General features: G+C 43.6%; 1 protein-coding gene and 1 non-coding gene across 2 annotated transcripts; both read left to right on the top strand.

Moving 5' to 3' along the window:
• The first annotated feature begins 1,315 nt into the window (after nt 1-1,315).
• TRNAG-UCC (transfer RNA glycine (anticodon UCC)) lies at nt 1,316-1,387 on the top strand. The gene has a single exon. It is a non-coding gene; the product is annotated as a tRNA-Gly (tRNA).
• Nucleotides 1,388-1,580: 193 nt separating this feature from the next.
• Nucleotides 1,581-22,589, top strand: LOC140128056 (kelch repeat and BTB domain-containing protein 8-like). Its single transcript, XM_072149421.1, has 5 exons — nt 1,581-1,662; nt 10,732-10,836; nt 10,992-11,070; nt 17,326-17,553; nt 19,861-22,589. The coding sequence occupies exons 2-5, from the start codon at nt 10,773-10,775 to the stop codon at nt 21,323-21,325; spliced, it is 1,836 nt and encodes a 611-aa protein (XP_072005522.1). The 5' UTR covers nt 1,581-1,662; nt 10,732-10,772; the 3' UTR covers nt 21,326-22,589.
• Nucleotides 22,590-22,612: the final 23 nt, after the last annotated feature.

Raw genomic sequence — 22,612 nt, 5'->3', positions numbered from 1 at the left:
GTGGACATTTCGTTAAAAGGGGGTATCTGCTGTGGCTATTTCCTTAAAGGGGGCATCTGCTGTGGCCATTTCATTTCAGGAGGCATCTGTTGTGGGCATTTCTTTAGAGGGGGCTCTGCTGCAGACATTTAAAGGAGAGCTCTGCAGTGGCCATTTCATTAAAGGGGACATCTGCAGTGGCCATTTCATTAAAGGGAGCCTCTGCAGTGGCCATTTCTTTACTGTGGACATTTCATAAAAGGGGGGCTCTGATGTTGTTATTTCCATAAAGGGGTGCTCTATTGGGGACATTTCATTAACAGGAGCCTCTGCTATGGAAATTTCATTAAATGTGGGGCTCTGCTGTGAACATTCTGTAAAGGGGGGCTCTTCTATAGAAATTTCTGTAAAGGGGGCAAGTATGAACTGTGGTAGTGTCATTGAGCGGAGGAGATTAGCCCACGGGGCACATGTTGGTTTGGTCACTGGGGGGACCTTAGCTGTGTGAACAGCCCAGGGCCCAAGGGACACTTAATCCACCACTGTTGACTTCTCTTACCTACATGTGATCCTTCCATCTACCATCTAGCCAGGGAGGCGTCGCATTGGTCAGTGGAATAACAAGGAAAGGCAGGGTCCAGTAGCAGACTTATGCATGGGGCCCCCTTCCGGCTTAAAAATATACATATTACACTCATTTATACACACATTTATATACTTATATAGATAAACATACAGTTCTTCACTCATACACACACATGTATACACTCTTACACATATACACACACTTACAGTGCCATATACAGCCGTAGAGCATATATACACCCATACAGTATATGCACACCATACACACATACAGCATATACATATCACAGATATACACACATATTCAGCATACATAATCACACATATGTTATATACATATTATGCAGTACAATGTTCACTATATAATGGTGCACATCCTCCATTCTTTAGTGTCAGGTCGGAGGACAGGGCCCTGTAACACTGTGGACCCCATAGCGGCAGATATGGCTAGTAGCCCTGTAGTTGCGTCCCTGACTTTTTCCCTCCGACAAAATTTGAAAAGTATGACCAGCCCATACACCAGTAATGAGGTTATGATCTATACATCTTTCACACATTGTTAAGGGGTTAAAACTTGATAAAACAATTTTGCCGCAGCTGGACTTGATCCATTTTAGGTTTCTCTTTTACTCTCCCCTTCTCTAGCTTTGCCCCTGCTATGACACTACATATTGGGCTGAGCACATTCCTAGCATGCTCCGCAGCAGTTACAGCACTGAAAGACGCCTCCCACCCCATGTGCATGCTGCAGGCGTTGGTGGTATAGTGGTGAGCATAGCTGCCTTCCAAGCAGTTGACCCGGGTTCGATTCCCGGCCAACGCAGCAATTTTTTTTTTTTTAATTATCTTTATAAAATCAAGTAAATGTAACTATTATCCTAATTTTCTTACTTTTTAAATTTTTTTTATATAAATTATGTTGTCATTTTCCGTCAACGTAACAGAATTCCCCCGACTTCCTTAAAGCACTTTAATATTATTACAGCTCAGAGGCAGCTGGAGGCTCGGGGGGAATATAAGGGGTTAAGTGAGCAGTCACTTCCTCTAAGATTCCCTGCTGTGCAGATCCTGGGCGTCGTCCATTAATCCGGCATCAAGGTGAATGAGCTTTATGTTTGTATCCTATTAACTACAATGTATCACAACCCTCCGATATGCAAGATGTCATTATATGTCATGCACTAAATCTGGAGCAAACTTTTCAGAATTTATATGTAGATTTGTTAAGATTTGATATTGCTGTAAATTTTGCTATTTTGTTCATTGCATAAAATGACATCCTATGGAAATCCACCTTTGTATATACACACTTGCTGGGTCACATATGTATCTTAATCTATGATGTCCATAAGGTTATGTTACATGGCGGGTTTTAGGTTTGTTTCAGTATTTTCCCTGGTAGGAATCCAAGGCTGATGCTCTGGTCTTTGATGGATCCACCTGTTGTTCGGCTGCTGCCATCATGGGGGTCTGTTCACATTATCGTTACCACCACCAGTGGTGTATACTATGGAACCAATGCTAAATCTGTGCCAGGCCCCGTTTTGTTATGTACAGGCGGTCCCCTACTTAAGAACACTCGACTTACATATGACCCCTAGTTACAAACGGACCTCTGGATATTGGTAATTTATTGTACGTTAGCCTTAGGCTACAATAATCAGCTGTAACAGTTATCACAGGCGTCTGTAATGAAGCCTTATTGTTAATATTGATTCTTATGACAACCCAACATTTTTAAAATCCAGTTGTCGCTGAGGTTACAATGATAAAATATACAGTTCCGACTTGCATACAAATTCAACTTAAGAACAAACCCAAAGACCCTATCTTGTATGTAACCCGGGGACTGCCTGTACTGGTTTCTATATATGTGGAAGACACATCAAATGGAGCCCCTCTTGGCTTCTGGGTCTGGGGGGCGATCACACCCTCTGCACACCCTGCTGTTGCCACATAATCTGATATTAATAACTCTGGTTAAAGATGCCTTATGGGTAGAGATGAGTTGACCCTGCCATCTAGTATACCTGACAGGAATACGTATCTTCCTTCTGGGTCACAACTTATATCTGAGGCTTGGAAGGCAACGGATCTGTGAATCAAGATAGAGACTCCTCTAGAGAATGATGAAAAGACAGAATTGTATATCTGACTGGCCCACCTCCTTTCTACCAGAGCCAAAGATTCCCTATCAAGATGTGTCTCCAATAAGATAACAATCGCAGGGAGTTGTTTAACTATGTAGTCAAAGATAATGCAGCGTTTCAAACGATCTTTAAGCCCTCTTATATTCCATACTATAAACCTAGTACCCATCTATTATATCTAGACAAAAAACACCAAAGGGCACAGCAGCATGCTCTAACCAGACAACATCCCCAGCATCGGCTTTTCCCACCCCCCCCAAATCCCACCACCTGTTCTACCATAGTACAACTCTTCCTGCTTCAGCCACTTTCCCGCCCCCCCTTCCCACCTACCCCCCATTGCTGACCCGAAATAGATGTAATGGCCTAAATATTCATATTCAAAGACCTTTTTGATCCAACCAATCTGAAACTTGTTCTGGGGTATTGAAAAACTGGGACTGGCCTTGAAAAATAATTTTTAATTTGGCCGGAAACATTAACGAATAAATGATACCCTTGTCTCTCAACCTTTTTTTTACCTCCAAAAAACTCTTCCTCCTCTGAAGAGTGTCCTTAGAAAAGTCCGGGTATATTGCTACTTTAGCCCCTTGTATTGTAAGGTCTTTTAGATCACGTGCTCGTTTCAGTATCATATCCCGATCTCTCGAGAGTAATGTTTTGCATATAAGGGTACGGGGAGTATTCCCCGGAATATAGGGGCCTGCCGGAATTCTATGGGCCCGCTCAATATCAAAATGCGGGGAAAGATGCTCCTTCCCTACTTCCTTCAAAAACCATTCTTTAATGTAGCTTACGGGGTTATCCCCCTCAGCTTTTTCTGGAACCCCTATTAATCTTAGATTCGCTCTTCTTGAGCGGTCCTCCATATCCGCTATTTTCCCTTTCAGGGCCTTGTTCTCTACCTCCAGACGCGAGGTGACTTTTTTGAGGGTACAGACCTCTTTCTCAATATTAGTAATTTTATCTTCTGCCATTTTTTGCTTATCTCTTAGCCGGTTCAGCTCTTCCCTCATAATGGAGACATCTCCTCTCAAGGCCCCGACCTGGTCTGTCAGCCCCAGTATTGCTGAATTACAGGATTTTATGGAGTCTAAGATCTCTTTTAGCATTTCGTTTTCACCTCCCATGTTTGCCTCGCCTCCGTCCCGATCCTCCTCCTCTGCCGGGCCCGACCTCGAGCCCTGCGGTTTGGGATCTACAGTTTCATTTTCCAAGTTTTTCTGACTCGATAATCCTGTCCTAGTTTTAACTGGGGGAGATTTCCATAATTTGTCCAACTTTGCGGAGTTCTCTCCTTTAGCCCCTCCTTTCTCTTTTTCTTTGGGGGATGCTGTTCCCAAGGACTTCCTTGCAGCATTTTTAGGAGGCATCTCTGCTACGATAAATATACCCCAAAGCACGGTGTTACACAGCTAGGAAAAAATACATATACCCAAATTGAGGCGCCTATAAACCGGACCAGGTGTGCTAACCCACTTGACAATAGCAATTGACAATGAGTAATATTAAGTTATTACAATACACAAATCACTTAAACAATAGGAGGAAAGATCGGAGATTGACACAGAAAACCGCAAACTATTCAGTAAGCCGGACGGGCTGATACTAAAACCGACACATAGGCAGAACCGGAACCAATTACCCTAGGGGAGGTAAAACAGTTTTAAGTCCAGAGATAGTATATTACGTATATTCCGTTGTAGCTCTCCTATAATCCTGTGGATATGATGCCCCCGAGGACACCGAGTAATAAAATTCCAACTTGCTCTGACAAAATTCAAATAGTTACATAATAAGTGTAGATATTTGAGATCGAACGATCAGATCAGAAACCAGTAGCAAGCAGATGTCCAACAGATGTTAGTGTAATTAGCAACAGAGCAGAGTTAGTAGCATATGCAAGCCAATGTCAAGCTAATGTTAGCACGATTAGCAATAAGTCAGAGTTATCACCATATACAGATGAATTAGTACACGGGTAAGGAAGATTGAGGCCAGGTACATCTCACCCATCTTGGCGAACCGCTACGCGCAGCAGGGGAATCAGTCCAGGTACAGGCACATCTCACCCGTCCACGGGAATTGTATCAGCACGGATTCGTCACCAGCTTGCCACCCAGGGACCAAACACGATGAACTGCTTACAGCCTTTATCTCCGGTCGCGCCGTCATCCAGGGAAACTCTCCAACCCCGCCGCCTCGGCAGCGGTCTCAGAATGCACCCCTCCAGGTCAGCGCGTTTCCGGGACCGGGCGTCTTCGTATCGTCTGTCCCTCGGTCGTCTTCATCTTGGAGCCATCTAGGAGCCAGCACACCCCAGGACCATAGGCTTTTCGGCGCTTGGATTTTCGGCGTTTTGGGCGCCCGTGCGCCACACTCCACAGCACGCGGGGGACCGCTGCAGCCACCGACTATGGCGCCCGGACCTGCGCCCGAGTCCTCCGCTCTCTCTCCTTGGGCCAGGACCGGGACCCGGAGCTTGAGTCAGGTCAGCGTGGGGAGCGGGGGTAGGGAGAACGGCGGTGCAGCGCGACGTGCTACGTGCTACGTCATGCCGTTACGCTCCAATCCCAATCCCAATAAATGCGTTTTTGCAGGAGTCTATATACCTCCCCCTTTTAGATATCAGGTCCTGATAAAGCTACTGCGGTTTATTGAAAGGGTGGGGGATTGCCCGGTCTTGATTATGGGCGATTTTAACGCTGTAATGTCTGAGGAGAAAGATCGTACAGGTGGGAAAAAAAACCTGGGAAGGATAGAGAATGGAGATACCCCCTTTGCTAGGTTCTGCCAGGAAGTGGGCTGGAGAGATGTCTGGAGAAGTTTAAAGGGGGAACTTCAGATTTTCTCATGCTACAACCGTTCCCATAACACTTTTTCCCGGATTGACCTAGCATTGGCTAATGATTTGGCCATTGATTGGGTAGGGAAAATGCGGTATGATAACCGTTCTATCTCCGATCATTCCCCAATGGTTCTCGAGTTGTTGGGATCAAGGAACCCGCCTCTCAAGTTCTGGAAGCTCAATGCGCATTGGTTAGTGTTATTGTCAGATGAGGATAAAATCAAGGGAGAGCTTCATAGATTTATTGTGTCAAACAGAGCCGGGGTTAACCATGGGCTAATGTGGGATGCCCTGAAATCCTTTATTAGAGGGATACTAAATTCAGAAATCATTTATTTGCGTAAGCAATGGGCCAGTAAGGAGAGGCTCTTAAACAAAGAGCTGAAAGAAAAAGAAAGGGCCTATTTGGAGAGTGGTTCGAGGGAGCGGCGTAATAGTTTTATTGGGGCACAAGAGGAATATAATAGATTCATGGCAGAGAAGGCGACACAAACTATTCTTTTTGGACCAAAGGGCACATTGTGAGAGTGGTATGCCGTCAAAGGGGCTCCTGCAGAAAGTTAAAAAACAACAAGAGGATAATAGAATAACAGCCATAAAAAACAACTTTGGGGAAACAACTACTAACGCTGAGGAGATTAGGGATACCTTTTTACAATTTTTTCAGGGTATATATACCTCAGATTTGGAGGTCTCATTAGATGATATAAGATCCTTTTTAGGTAAGGTTCAAATTCCCGCGATTTCGAGGGAAGGGGTAGAGGCGCTATCGCGCCCGATAACGATCGAAGAGCTGGAGGAGGCCCTTGCTTCCTCTAGACGTAAATCCGCCCCGGGTTTGGATGGGCTCCCTTTAGAAATTTATAGTAGATTTGGTGCCATTCTTTTACCCGTTTTGATGGAGACCTGGGAATTTTCGCAAAGGGAGGGTAGGCTACCTGACTCGTGGTATGAAGCCAGCATAGTCTTGATTCGGAAAAAAAATAAAGATCCTTTGGAGGCGGAATCTTATAGGCCGATTTCGCTTATTAACGCAGACGCCAAGCTGATGGCCAAGTTAATTTCAAATAGACTCAAAGAGCGCGCCCCATTATTGATACATGAAGACCAATGTGGCTTCTTGACTGGGCGACAGAGTAAGACCAATATAAGAAGGCTCTTTGCGGGTCTCCAGATGGGTCGGGGGGGGTCTCGCTCCATCCTGTCTTTGGATGCCTCTAAGGCCTTTGACAGGGTGGAGTGGGACTTCCTCTGGGAGGTATTGTCTAGATTCGGGTTGGGCGACCGGTTTTTGAGCTGGGTTAAACTCTTTTATAAATCCCCGAAGGTCTGCGTCAGGGTTAATAGTGATTTCTCCCCTTTCTTTACACTATCTAGAGGGACAAGGCAGGGTTGCCCCCTGTCCCCGCTCCTATTTGCGTTCTTTATAGAGCCCCTAGCAATAAAACTGAGGGCAGACAGTGTGATAGAAGGGGGAGGAATAGCTGGTGCTGAGGACAAGATAATGTTATATGCTGATGATGTCCTTCTCTTCCTCAAGGACTCTGATACATCGGCTCCAAGGGCCCTAAAGGTTATTCAGGAGTATGGTAGGTTTTCTGGTTTTGAGATAAATACCCATAAGTCAATCATGGTGCCTCTGGATGAGGACTCCCATCCTAACTATTTGTTGTTTGGACTTAAGATCTCCACTGCTTGTGAATATCTTGGCTTAAAGATCACTGCCAAGGTTGACGACTACATCTCCTTGAATCTAGTGCCCTTATTAATAAAAATTAAAAATAAGGTGAACACTTGGAATACGCTACCATTAAATCGTGCTGAGAGAGTAATACTTATAAAGAGCGTTCTGCTGCCCCAAATTTTATATGTTATAGCTAATGCTCCATGTTGGATAGGCAAGAAATGGTTCGGGTTTATCCGTGCTATTATAAACAAGTTACTGTGGGGGAGGAAAAGGGTCCGCATCAAGCAAGAAACCCTAATGCTGAATAAGGAAAGGGGTGGGCTGTCGCTTCCCTCTTTCTATCACTATTTCTTGGCAGCCCAGACCCAGTTCATTTTGGAAAACAGACAATCCAATATATTTTTGGCGCTCACCTTGTTGGTGGAACGTAGATTTGATTCAATGCTGGCACTATTAGAGTCAGGCCAACTGAAGCGTTTGAACGCTAAGAGATTCCCTTTGGCTCGGCTATTGCTGTATACTTGGAGAGATCTTAGGAGGTTATTTGGTATTACTGGAGGTTTTAAATTTACTCCGTTGTGGAGTAATCTCAACTTTGCGGAACTAGCTAAGATGGACGATGTCGGGTTCTGGGAAAGAAAGGGAATTACGTCCTTGGGACAGTTGGAGGAAGATGGGACCTTGCCCTCCTTTCAGGACTGGTGTATGAGGGACATGCTTGAGGAAAGGGATTTTCTTAGGTACCGTCAAATCGAACATGCGTATAGGAAAGAGACACAGCACGATAGGTTTAGGACGCACATAGGGGGTAAATTTATAGATTTATTAGATTTAGATGTAACTCGAATTAATTTAGCAAATATTTATAGGCTTCTTAGGTATACTATAGATCAGAAGTTTAGTCACGTATCTCAATTGAAATGGGCAAACCAGGTCGGGTTTATCACTGGGGCACAGTGGCGTGATATTTATAGGAATGTGGTAAGAGCAACAATTAATCTAAATCACAGATGCACACAATTATACATTTTATATAGAATTTATTTTTCACCAGATTTAATGTTTAAAATTGGTTTAAGGGAAAATGCGAATTGTAGGAGGTGTAATTGTTCACAAGCAGATATTTTACATGTTCTATGGGATTGTCCTAAGATCAATCCCTATTGGGAGGAGATATTTATGAGATTAGAGGCCCAGTTCCAATGCTCTTTCCCGCGAGTCCCCACCTTTGGGCTCCTGGGCTTGATACCGATCTCCTTAGATGACAGATTAAAAAGGGATCTGGCCCTGAAGACCATGTTTCTCGCAAGATTAGTATTAGTTAGACACTGGCTTGACGAAAAGCCTCCAGATGTGAATGAATGGAGCAACTTAGTTAAGCGTATAAAAGCATATGAATGTGCATTCGAGAAACGTTATAAGAAAGGCAACAGACTTAATGAGGTATGGAATCAGTGGAGGTTATAGAGGGTTCTCTGTAACCCATGGTGTATATATTGTGTCCATTCAGCGTCTCCGGCATCGGTAGAGGGTGGGGAGGGAGGGGGGCTTGGGGGGGGGGGGATCAAGACTGGGACATTTTGTGTTTTGCAATAGGATGGATGATCTTTGTAGATGGAGTAAATGCATAGGAGGTTATTAACAATTTTACATGTAATGTTTTAAATGGTATATGGTTTCTGTTGCAAACGATGTCTTGTATCATTATATGGAATAATAAAGCATTTAAAAAAAAAAAAAAAAAAAAGAGATGAGTTGACCCTGACTTTTGGGTTTGGTTGGGCCACCTAACCATATGACTAGTTGCCATAGGCTATGTCCATTAGCCGGCAATATGTTTTGGTCACATAGGCGAACCCAAATGGGAATTTCGGGAGTGCTCATTATGATTTATGACCTCCTAAATCTCATTTGCATCACAAACTTTGTGTTCTGATATCAGTTCATCCGATCAGCAGACATGTTTCCGTTCATACAATCCTTCATACTGACAGTCATCATCCCGTGTCCATGGGTCTTCTATAAGGACTGGTTGCTCACTTGTCTCTGTACTGTATCACTATTTTCAGGGACATCTGACTCTGACTCTGACCAAAGCTACGGTTGACCTTCCCAGGCTTAATGTGGAGCTGAATATAAGGATTTGTGGTCATTTCATGACGTAAGGTCACTTTAAGTATGTGAGAACAGTTGACCTGCCCCAACAGGGGTCTATGTATCTTATGGGAAGCTCCATAACGAAATAATGCCCTCTAAGAGTGGTTTCACATTGGCGTTTTTTTCACATCAGGGATTTCTCACTGAATTTTGGCTTATGGACACAAACAGATTGATTTTCTCTTCTATTCAGGTGGCTTTTTCACACTTCAGTTTTATGTCACTGATCAGTTTAGGGCCCATTCTTTTTGAGTTCACTGACAACTGATCAGTGAAAAAAGAACAATGAAAAGAATGGGTCAGTAACAAATAACTGAGGCTCAGAAGTGAAAAACAATCTGTACGTAACCATAAGCTAAAGTGGGTTCAGTGAGAAATCACCAAAGTAAAAAAAAAAAACACCCAAAAGCAATTTTTTTCTGCTAATTTTTTTCTATTTAGAACCCATATTTATATACCCAAGGATTTGGCAGTTTGGCTTTTAAAGGGGTATTCCAATAAGATTCTTAACCTATTAAGGATGCAGGGGTTTTTTATTCCATGCCATCCATACTTGAGTATAAGCCGAGTAAAATAAAGTCAAAGCTCACCCTTCAGGTGCCCCCTGTAAGCGTAAGCCAACCAGGCCATGTGATAAGACCTGTTGCTGAAGCAAGAAAGGTGAGTACTACGTTGTTTTTTTTTTTGTTTCTTTGGGTTTTTTTTTTTTCTGTGCTGGGCAAACTGGGGGCTTGATAGCTATATACACACTATATGCTAAAGGCGGCTGGCTGGCTATATACCACGGGGGGGGGGGGGACTGTTTGGCTATATACCACAGGGAGGGTGGGGGAGGCGACTGTTTGGCTATATACCACAGGGGGGGGGGGAAGCGGCTGTCCGGCTACATACCACAGGGAGGGCGGCGACTGTCCGGCTACATACCACAGGGAGGGGGGTGACTGTCCGGCTATATACCACTGAGAGGGGGAGGGGTGACTGTCTGGCTATATACCACAGACTTATACTTGAGTCAAGGTTTTCCCAGTTATACTCGAGTCAGCTTACATTCAAGTACATACAGGTAATTTTTTTTGTGAGATGAGCTGACTTTTTCATTGCTACCATTTTGAGGACTGCAACTTTTTTGATCACTTTTTAATAAATATTTTATGTAATGTACAAAAGTGTAAAAGTGGCATTTTGGACATTTTGCCATTATTTTCCGTCATGGGGTTCACCACTTGGAGGACAGTTTTGTTTTGTTTTTTGCCTGTTTTCTGTGCAACCCTACTGACTTTTTGTGAAGTTTAACATTGCATACATTTGTTATTTGATTTTTAAAGACTTCACAATCGATCGCCCAATTGGGTCACCGCCCGACTACATGCAGCACATTGAGGAAGATTATGGGGACAACCATGACACGCGGGAGAAAATCATCATTGATGGTAAGATATCAATCCTGTATGGCGCAGAGCAGTTCTCCACATAGACAATACCTACTGCCAGGCCACATTTCCTTAAAGAATAATGGCGTTCTCCATTATTATCTTTATTACATGTAATTTCTATCTTTTCCTTTCTTTCTGGATCGATTGATAAGGATTACGGGAGTTGTATCTGTCTGAAATCCTATGTGATGCCACTATTGTGACGACAGGGAAAAGGTTTCCTTGTCATAGGTAAGTCCTAATCTCTTGACTGGGTATCTAAAATTTTCATAAGCCATGGTTACTTTCATTCTAATTGTATTTCAAACAATATATAGAATGTATAGTAACTTGAGATGAGCGAGTATACTGCTCGGTCGAGTATTAGCATACTCGGACCGGCTCGTTACTCGGACGAGTATCTCGGCTGCTCGAAATCAAGCATTAAATTAATAAAATAAAGTGAAGAAAAGAAAAGTATTTTTATTGCAAAATAAAATATTCCACATGTTTCCAGATGTTTTAATTGTTAGAATACACTGAAAAAACACTATTCTTAACTTTCCAGGTGTTCGCGATTGTCTCCCGCTAAGTTCGGAGATGTTCGGAACATCTGGAATGTGAAGAATAGTGTTCTTTCCATGGCGTCCCCCATGACGGCCCCAACTGGAGGATGGCCCTTGACCTCTGTAGGGACAGGAAGCAGAGAGGTTAAATGACCCTCCCCCGCACCCACACTCCAGTGGCTTCCTGTCCCTACACAGGGCAGGGAGTAGAGAGAAGTTTCTCTCCTCGCTTCCCATTAGTTGGGACAGTGAGGGGGGACACCATGGCGCGGGACCTATCCCTTACCCAGCACAGTTACGGGCCTCGATCGGGTTGCGGCCCTTTCCTCTGCCCGCTGGGAACTGCGTTCTTTTCCGGCTCTGCCCGCAGCTCCTGGAGCCTAGGACACCCAGAACATGTGATCCTTGCGCTCCCGCGCACTTCTGGTCGACCCCGGTGTCAACTTCCGGTGGAGTGACGAAACCGGAAGTGACGTCAAAGCCGCGCGACCCGGAAGCAGGATCGCGGGGAGGTAAGTTTAAATTGCTCTAGCGTGGTAATCTCGTTGATCTGAGGTCTAATCTTCGTGCCGGAGCACACCTCTAACCTGGGCTTACGAGTTTAAAGGTTCCCTTTGGCGATTGTTCAGGTCAGGTCTTTGGCTTCAAACATCCTGATATGTACACCTGTGTATTATGTTGGCACATACTATGTTTTATTGCACTACGTTCTGACATGGGCCACGTTTACCTTATAGACCCTGGTGGATCTCTCCTGGCTTACCGGTACCAGGTAAAATCCTACCCTTTAACCATTGCAGTGCTGATCTACAGGCCTTCAATTGTTATTATTACATTCTAAGCTGACTGGTTACTCTAGTCCCTCGAGGAGCATGGAACCCTGCAATTTGGAGGCCTCAGGTCTGGACCTCATATCCCCACCTCCTGTGAGTAGGGGTTAAAGGGATAGGGTGGTGGGTCACCCGCACGTCCCGTTTATAGCACTTCCTTATCTGGGCTCTCCTTTCCTTGATAGGATCCCAAGGAAAAGGAAAAAGGCCGTGCTAAGGAGCAATCCTCCTCTGAGAGGAAGATAACGGCTCATAAAAAGTGCAACATGTGCTTTGAAAAATTACCTAGTGCATATAAAAAACCCCTGTGCAAAAAATGCCTGGATAATTTGAGTCGTGAGGAAAGGACCTCATTCATGGATGAGATGCGCAGCTTTATCCAGGAGGAAGTCCGTTCATCTGTGTCTTCATCCTTGGCTGCCTTTGCGCCCCAGGAACCACCTCAAAAGCGCCAGAGAATAGTGGATTCATCTTCTGACCCCGCTTCAGACTCTGAAGGTGCTACGGTCAAGGATTCTTTGGAGCTTGATACGTCCCCTTCCATCTCTGCAAATAGGATGGAATCAAGAGATCTGCTGGCCTCTGATGACCTGGAGCCCCTCTTAAAGGCGGTAAGAGATGCCCTGAAAATAGAGGAGGTAGAAGAGATGCAGTCCATTCAGGATGAACTCTTTGGTCTGCTCAAGGTCAAGAAGAGGTGCGTGTTCCCAGTCAACAATACACTCAGGGATCTGATTCTGGAAGAATGGAGGGATCCGGAAAATAAAATTTCTCTTTCAAAAGAATTCAGAAATCGCCTTTCTTTTGATGAAGAAGAAGCCAGGCTATGGAACTCGGCTCCTAAGATAGACATCCAGGTCACTAAAATGACCAAGAAGACCGACTTGCCTTTTGAGGATGCTACCCAGTTGAAAGATCCGCTGGATAGAAAGGCAGACAACTTATTAAAAAAGAGCCGGGAATGTTCCATGCTGAACCTTAAGTCCAACATTGCTACAACGTCCGTAGCTCGCACGCTGTTCCACTGGGTAATGCAGTTGGAAAAGCATGTAAGGGATGGAACCCCAAGGGAGCTGTTACTCAATACCTTCCCGACCCTGAAAGCAGCCACAGCTTTCATTGCAGATGCCTCGGCGGAAGGAGTGAGGATTAGTGCTAAAGAAGGGGCTCTTTCCAACTCCGTAAGAAGATCCCTCTGGTTGCGCCAGTGAAGCGGAGACTTCAGGTCGAAGTCTAAATTGTGCGGCATCCCGTTCGAGGGGGAGTATGTGTTTGGCCCGAATTGGACACCATCCTGGAGAAGGCGGCGGATAAGAAAAAGGGCTTCCCAGAATCCAGGACCCGTCTGAAGAAACCTTCCTTTCGTGACCCCAAAGACAGGAGACCGTCCTTTAGGGGTAAGGGTAAACAAGGAAGGTGGAGCTACCCTAAAGGTGGAAGAGGCAGGGGGTTTCTGCTCAACCCCAGTAACTCCACCCCGGGTTTCAGGAAGCAATGCCGCCAAGGTGGGAGGAAGACTGTTGAATTTTTATCAGCAATGGAGCTGGATAACATCAAACCCCTGGATTCTGTCCATCCTCCAGGACGGCTACAAGATAGAATTGACCGCTCTTCCTCCCACAAATTACGTCCTTGCCAGACAACCCTCTCGGGAGCTGTTGCTCCAACTCTGGACAGAAGTGCAGAAGTTGTTAGAGCTGGATGTGATTATCCCTGTACCCCTGGAACATCAAAGAAGAGGACATTACTCTCCATTGTTCCTCATAAAGAAACCGAACGGGAAGTCCAGGATGATCTGCAACCTGAAAGGGCTAAACAGGTTCGTCCTCTACAGACAATTCAAGATGGAGACCGTCTCTTCCGCTTCAGCTCTAATCCATCGTCAGGCGTTCATGTGCACAATAGACCTGAAGGACGCCTACTAGCACGTCCCAATATACCCCAACTCGCAGAAGTTTCTCAGGTTCGCAGTCCTGTCACCAGAAGGCGAGGAAGCTCACTTTCAATACAAAGCCCTTCCCTTTGGGATATCTTCTGCACCGAGAACCTTTTCAAAGATTGTGGTCGAGGTAGTAGCGTTTCTGAGAAAAGGAATATCCATCATTCCGTACCTGGACGACCTTCTGGTAGTAAGTGCCTCAAGTCAGGAGCTGATTCTTCACAGGGATATCACCATGAAGACTCTTCAACGGCTAGGCTGGATCATCATTACAGAAAAATCCAACCTAGACCCGAGCATGAACGTGGTATTCCTGGGAGTTCTAATAGACTCCACACAACAGATGTCTTTTCTTCCACCAGCAAAGAGAAAATTTAATTCTCCAGGTAAACACGTTCAAGAAGAAGTGCTGCTCCATAAGAGAAGCAATGAGGATCCTTGGGCTCATGACTGCATGCATCCAGTGCGTGCAATGGAGCCAAAGTCATACAAGGACACTACAGAACTGGGTGCTGTCCTCCTGGGACAAAGATCCTCGTCACCTAAACCAAAAGGTGGAAATTCCCCTCTCAGTCTTATGATCCATACACTGGTGGACAGATCCAGCAAGTCTGGAAAAAGGAGTACCCTGGCATCCATGGCCAGTGACAGCTAAACCTGGAACCTACATTCCCCTTCAACCAAGGGACGCATTCAGCCAGTCCTGGGGGGGGGCTGTTATTGTATGCCTTTCCTCCGATACCTCTTGTGTCCTGGGTCATACAAAAGATCAGGGAAGACCAGGCGGAAGTTATACTCGTAGTGCCTTGGTGGCCAAAAAGGAACTGGTTTCCTTGGCTAAAAAAGATGGCAATGGCGGATCCATTCCTGCTACCACCTCGTCCAGATCTCCTGTTCCAGGGTCTAGTCCTTCATCCCAATCCACAGGCTCTCCAGCTCGCTGCATGGATCCTGAAAGGAAGATACTGACAGCCCAGGGGCTATCCGACAAAGTAATCTCCACGATGAAGGCTAGTCGTAAGATGGTCACCCACAGAATTTACTCCAGAATATGAATGAAATTTGTGTATTTTTGTGGCTCAGTTCCTCCTAACCAGTTGTCTCCCAAATCTCGTAGATACTGGATTTCCTGCAAGCAGGTTTCGATAGAGCTGAAGACGAGTACACTCAAGGTCCAGGTATCAGCCCTTAGTGCCTTCTTTGATACTTCCTTGGTGGAGCAGAGGTTCGTAAAAGCTACCTCCAGATTGAGGCCTCACTTAAAACAAAACATCCCAAACTGGGATTTGTCTCTGGTGTTGAATCACCTGACAGGTCCTCCATTTGAGCCCTTAGAGACTACGGACCTTAGAAGCCTAACCCTTTAGCTGACCTTCCTTATAGCCATAACCTCAGCTAGACGGTTAGGGGAGATCCAGGCTCTCTCCCTTAGAGAACCTTACCTTAGAGTTCTGGAAGATAGAGTAATTCTAACTCTAGATAAGACCTTCGCTCCCAAAGTGTCTTCCAGTTTTCATCGCAATCAAGAAATTGTGTTACCTTCTTTTTGTCAGAACCCTAAGAACAGTAAGGAGTCAGCATGGCATACTCTGGATGTGAGGAGATGTCTTCTCCACTACCTGGACATCTCTAAACCTTGGAGAAAGGACGACAACATCCTGCTGCAGTACACAGGGAAGAACAAGGGGAAGAAAGCTTCCAAAGCATCTATTGCCCGTTGGATCCAAACTACCATCAAAGAGGCATATGATGCCGAAAATATGGTCATTCCTGGGACTGTCAGGGCCCACTCAACCAGGGGGGTGGCAGCCTCATGGGCTGAAAAACGTGGGGCCTCTCTAGTCGATATCTGTAAAGCAGCTACCTGGTCTAGTCAGTTAACATTCGGTAGACACTACAGATTAGATATCCAAAGCGCCAGGGACCAGGCCTTCGGTAGGAAGGTCTTGCAGGCAGTTGTCCCACCCTAGAAGTACTGGTAATCTGGTACATCTCCAGTTGGGGCCGTCATGGGGGATGCCATGGAAAAGGAGAATTATTCTCACCGTTAATTCGGTTTCCATTAGTCCACCATGACGGCCCATATATTTTCCCGTCCCCTTTTATTTTATAAGACAGAGTAGTCTTAGTTTTATTATTATTTAACCTGTTGTGACTGTGTGTGACTATAACATACAATAAATGGGTTGCATCCACAGCCGATGTAGTTATTTGGTAGCCACTGGAGTGTGGGTGCGGGGGAGGGGCATTTAACCTCTCTGCTTCCTGTCCCTACAGAGGTCAAGGGCCATCCTCCAGTTGGGGCCGTCATGGTGGACTAATGGAAACCGAATTAACGGTGAGAATAATTCTCCTTTTTAATGCGTTCTGCAATTAAATGCTCCTGTTTTCAGTTTTTATTCTATTCTTCACATTGCAGGTGTTCGCGTGTGTCTTCCGATTAATGTCGGAGATACGCGCGCACATCAGCAATGTGAAGAATAGAATAAAAACTTTTAAAAACTGTGAAAAAAAAACGAACATTTAAGTGCAGAACACATTTAAATAACACTATTCTTCACATTGCTGATGTGCGCACGTATCTCCGACATTATCGGAAGACACGCACTAACATCTGCAAAGTGAAGAATAGAATAAAAACCATTAAAACAGTGAACACAGGAGCATTTAAGTGCAGAACACATTGAGAGAACACTATTCTTCACATCCAGATGTTCGGCGCACATCTCCTAACTTAGCGGGAGACGCGCGAACACCTGGAAAGTGAAGAATGGTGTTTTTTCAATGTATTCTAACAATTAAAACATCTGGAAACATGTGGAATATTTTATTCTGCACTGTTATTTTAATGTTCTATTTTATTAAAAAAATGCTCGGGTCTCCCATTGACTTTAATGGGGCTCGTTATTCGGTACGAGCACTCGAGCATCGGGAAAAGTTCGTACCGAATAATGAGCACCCGAGCATTTTAGTGCTCGCTCATCTCTAATAGTAACAAGCCTACAAAATAAAATGTTGGTGAGGTTTTTAATTGAATTTGAATGGATTGTTAGGTGGAAAATATTTGGGGAAAGGGCTCAGAGTAGAAACATATAAGGCAGAGACCGTGGATGGTCAAAAAAATGTTGCTCATGATATTTTGGCCTCTACTTGTTCTTTGTCTCTTCTCCAGAGTTGTCCTATCGTCAGTCAGTCCTTACTTTCAAGTGCTTTTCACTTGTCCAATGAAGGAGTCACAAAGCTGCGAGGTCTCTCTTCTGGACATTCCTTCATCAGTCGTGAAGGTTATCCTGGACTTTATATATACTGGCGACGCTTTCCTCAGCATGGAGAACATAGAGGAGCTGTTTACGGTGTCCAGTCGCCTACAGATCAGGCCCATGCAGGATCTGTGTAGCAGGTAGGGGAGCATCATACACACAGGGTCGCCACTAGTAATTTTGGGGACCGCTGACTAGATATTTTTTTTGCCCTCCAAACACGAGTTTCCCACTATTTACAGAAATGAGTATATAATATTACTCTCCTTCCTGCACTCCCTGCAGCCTCCACCGCACTTCTGTGCTCATTTTCTTTCATATAGTACCTGGCATGCAGCGTTCTCCTTTGTATGACCCAGATGCCAATCACAATGATGTTGGCACCTGGGTCACACAAAGGGGGCAAACAGTGCCGATCACAATTGAGGGCCGGCGGTGTAGGGGGGGGAGGATTGTGGATACTGTGACTCCTACAGGCCCCCTTTTGAGTGCAAAAAGAGGGGGCAACCATGAACACAATCCCACTAAACCCCCTATAGTGGCTGCCATGCATGCACATACAAACTGTAAGCCTAGTCACATGTCCAGTCTAACAACCTCAAATGCTGATGAGACATGAGGCTCATAGTATATTAAATAGATTGTGTTGATCTTTCGGCTTACCACAATTTTCTACCCACAAAACTTAAGGATATATTTTAGAGCCCTAACAGGGTCATAACACAAAGCCTCCTTGTGGTTCTTCTACTTAAGTTTTTGGCAAGTTTAATAGTTTTTATTTTTGAACCGTAAAACGCCCACCAGTCCTTATCGATTGGTTTATTACAGCAAATAAGCCTTTAGGAATTTTGAACCTCTGTGATGGTCACATACACCAGATGCAAAGTTCATAACTTATTTACTCAATTTGCATTTCTGCAAGAAAAAGGTCTTTGGACCAAATTGGGGAAAAGAAAAATATATAAAAATTCACTTTTATTATATTCGTTTTAAAAAAAAAAAAAAAAACCAGAGTGAAGTCTGCGGGATAAAGATCTAGTAATACGTCTCCTAGAGTGTCCAACTAAACTATAGAGTTCATTAGTCTGATCCTAATCTGTGTCGCTGCAGTCTGACATATTTGGACCATAAAACATCAGGGCTGATACCCCCTGAGGACGCCAGTCTATCAGCCCTGATGTTTTATGGTCCAAATATGTCAGACTGCAGCGACACCGATTAGGATCAGACTAATGAACTCTATAGTTTAGTTGGACACTCTAGGAGACGTATTACTAGATCTTTATCCTGCAACCAATAGGGATTACAATAGTAGCAGGATTGGAGTTAGCTACTTGTTAGCAAGTTTACTAGTGTGTGCATGTGTACTCTGTACCACCTCCAATAATTGAGCATGTATGATTGCGAACTATAGAGAGGTTAAGCAATATATACTAACAACCATGTGACTGCTAATTATAGAGAGGACAAGTTATATATCTCATCAACTAGTGGTTCCCCCTGTGGATACCAAGGACCATTGGGATATTCATAGAGACGGAGAGGCCTCCCCCCTCCCTGGTAGTGGCAAAAGAGTTGTCACTAACACACTCTATGGTTACAAAATCGCACGTTCTCCCCATAAGAGTGCCAAAACGCCCATAATCACGAACCCACTACCACCACAAAAACTTTTAAATTTGTTTGGCTCTGCACATATATCCCAGATAAGTGATAGACACAGACTTCACTCTGGTTTTTTTTTTTTTTTTTAAAAACTAATATAATAAAAGTGAATTTTTATATATTTTTCTTTTCCCCAATTTGGTCCAAAGACCTTTTTCTTGCAGAAATGCAAATTGAGTAAATATGCTGATCTTTAACAGGTCTTGACCATAATTTCAAATCATTGATCTTTTCTATCAGGATTTGGTTTTTTAAAGTTCATAACTTAATTCCATCTCTGACTACTCCATTGTGAACTATTCAATTCTGTCCATCAAATGACCAGGGTAGATTTATGGTCGTTTTTGACCATGAAAGGTTGCATGAAAACTCAATATTCCAAGCGAATTTCCAATCCAAACCCAAATTCACCGACCTACTAGAAAAGCAGATGTTCTGGGAGGCAGGGACTCCCAGCACTGGAGATGTTCACGACATTCTGCCAGTAAAACTGTTTGACACAAAGACTAATTTTGTTGAAGCCAAATTTGGTTGTGTGATAATTAGAGGAATGGAAAATGAGCTACGGTAACCAGACACATAATGGGGGATGAAACTGTGCACTCGGATACACTCGGGGGTTTGTGTTGAATGCCTACAGACATGATTTTGCTTACCTCAAAAAAGGAAAACCCTTTACCGAAATAAAAACAAAAGGAAATACACTTCAGTCAATTATTTCTTGAAATCCCATCGGGGTGATATTTTATATTTAACCTGAGTATCTGGTTTTTATATTTCAGATTCCTTACCAAAAACATGAACCCAGAAAACTGCCTGTGGGTCTACAGACTGGCTCATGGTCACAATGACAAACGCCTACTGGACACAGCTATACATTGCATTAGCCAACATCTCACCAGTTTATCTGAAACGGAGGACTTCCTCCATCTTGAGCTTTCGGAGGTAACCAGAATCCTCTCCTCAGATCAGTTGATGGTCTCATCAGAGCTTACCATCCATAACCTTGCATGCCGATGGTGGAAATATCAATCTACTGAAGACAATCCTCTTCCTGAAGAGCTCCTTAAGGTTGTCAGATTCCCACTTATGACCCCAGAAGAGTTGGCAAATGTCAACCTTGACATAATTTCTAGAAACCCACCCCAAACCTCAACTGAATTCCACTTACGCCAAGGAATGTTTGACGACCTGATACTATGCACAGAAATGGAACAAATGATTGGTGATGAAAATCATTTTCACATCCACTCATATGATCCCGTTGCAGACTCTTGGGGAAAGCTTCCATTTATCAATCCTCTTTTTGGACATGGACTTGTAGTTGTTGGCACCAACTTGTATGTATCTGGTGGAATGAATGAAAAAAACTCTGCTTCCAGTTCGCTTCATGTGTATGACTCCATAAGGAATGGATGGAAGGAATTGCCATCAATGGCTCAGCCCAGATATTTACATGGATTCCTAAATCACAGAGATGCCTTATATGCATTGGGTGGAAGTGACTATAATGAAACTCTTAGTTCAGTAGAATGTTTCAATCTGATAGAGAATTGTTGGACTTCCACCTCCTCTCTGCCTTTACCATTGCGTGGTTTTGTTTCTGCACAGTTCAGAGGTAAGTTATTCCTCATAGGTGGACATACTGACTCGGTTAAAAAATCATTACAGTTTCCGGGGTTTCTTATATATGATATATCCTCTGACACATGGTCCCAGTTTCCACTCCATGCAGTGTTTTTAGCTGCAGGTGCTGTTGTTTTAGATGACAAGTTGTACGTCATCGGACATTATGACTCCAGACATGGACATTTTCAAGCATACCCAAACTACAATGAGTATCAGACTTATATGTTGTATGATGAGGAACAAGTTTCTACCACTAGAAGTTTTTGTATGGATCACTTAGGAAGAATGTCTCAATCGAATATACCACCTATCGAAGAAAGTCTTGAATTATCATCAGTGGTCGTTTGGAAACATAGGATCTACATTGTTGGAGGAAATGGTGAATCTTCTACTATAGAGATGTTCTACTGGAGTCCTGGTGAACCTAGATGGACCACGTGTCACAAGAAAATCCCTTTCTATTTTCTGGGTGAAGGAGAAGTTGCCATGCAAGTTCCTATGAAACGGTTCCATACTCTTATTCCTGGGAGAAAGTCAGATTATAATCTTTGGACAGAGGATGATGATAACAAGACAGAGAAAGGGTGTTGGTCTATTCAGAATAGACATGTTTTTTAGTAAAAAAAAAAATTTTTTAAGTGGTTAAGGAGTAATGTCTCATGTACTTGTGAGGATTTTAGATATTTCTTCATTAAAGGACTTAATGACCCTTCCACAAAGCTTCCGACACTTCCCCTTTTTATTAGACCTGGATTCTTAATTAATTTCCGAGACCCTCATCTCAGTGATGTATAGGAAAGGCAACACTGCTACAGGTCACCCTTCCTCGCTATTGTAAGCCTTCTCCTGTCATGGGTCGTGATGGTCTTGAGTGTGCATATTTTTGGCTTCCTTTCAGGTCCGTCCCCAATTATAACCCACATTGTTCTTTTTCTAGGTCGGGCTTGCGCTACTAACGACTTGAATTCCACTCACAAATTAGCTTAACCTATAGCTCCTTCAGGTCCACTTCACCTTTGTGGTTCTTCTTCAGGTACACTCATCTTAGATTTTGACAAAAGACCAAGTTCTCTTTCAGGTCCACTTTCTTTGTTATAGGTTTCTTAATCTGAAGTCCCATCTGAGGTCTTTCATTATAGTATATGCTGTTCTCCCCCAGGTCCACCCTATGTATTTTATACCAGTCACTAAGTTCCTTACTAAAATCCACAAGTCTCTTTCGGGTCCATATGACCTGGTAGTCGGAAGCATTTTTAAATTCTCCTTCAAGTCTGCTCTTTTGTTGAAGGGCCCGACGCCTTTTATCTTGCAACATGCAGTTTTCCATCACGTCTGCTTTGCATTTTTAATATCAATATAATGTCCTTTGCTGTTCTGTAGTGGATATTGTTTTATTTTATATGAAATGGAGTGTTTTTATATATAACTTTGAATATATTACATTGATGGGAAATTTGCATTGTGATGGGCACATAATTTTATAAGGCAATTTGGAAGAAATTGTTCTATGTGGCTTCATCATCCATGCAACGTTGTTACCTTGTTATCCTCATGATTTACCTATAATATGTTATTGGAGTATCTGTATGTTTTCTTGTATTGGGCAAACCTCTGTTATGTTTGAGCAATGTGTCTGATTTTATCACTTGTATGCCCCATTCGGACGGAAGTGATTCCCGACGAGGTATTAGTTAATTGATTGGTCACATATCCGCACTGGTGCAAAACTACTGGGTGGTTTGTTTTTTTTTTTTTTGTTTTGGTTTTTTTGTTACATGAACTTTGTTTGAAATGTTTTATTATACTACAACTTAAAGCCGTCTTGTTAAGGAAACCAGAAAACTAATCCTGTATTGTAGGATGGATTACAGAATAAAAACTTCACTTCATATTAACACAATGAAA

Source organism: Engystomops pustulosus, chromosome 4, assembly GCF_040894005.1.
Source record: "Engystomops pustulosus chromosome 4, aEngPut4.maternal, whole genome shotgun sequence".
NCBI classification, from domain to species: Eukaryota; Metazoa; Chordata; class Amphibia; order Anura; family Leptodactylidae; genus Engystomops; species Engystomops pustulosus.
The sequence above is the reverse complement of the archived record's forward strand: the minus strand, read 5'-3'. Positions and strand labels throughout refer to the sequence as shown.

What these genes read in the sequence shown, in the direction of transcription:
- LOC140128056 (XM_072149421.1), top strand. Translation starts at nt 10,773, where the DNA reads ATGCAGCACATTGAGGAAGATTATGGGGACAACCATGACACGCGGGAG. An exon ending in GGAGAAAATCATCATTGATG is followed by an intron (nt 10,837 to 10,991) that starts GTAAGATATCAA and finishes TCGATTGATAAG; the next exon opens with GATTACGGGAGTTGTATCTG. An exon ending in ATGCAGGATCTGTGTAGCAG is followed by an intron (nt 17,554 to 19,860) that starts GTAGGGGAGCAT and finishes TTTATATTTCAG; the next exon opens with ATTCCTTACCAAAAACATGA.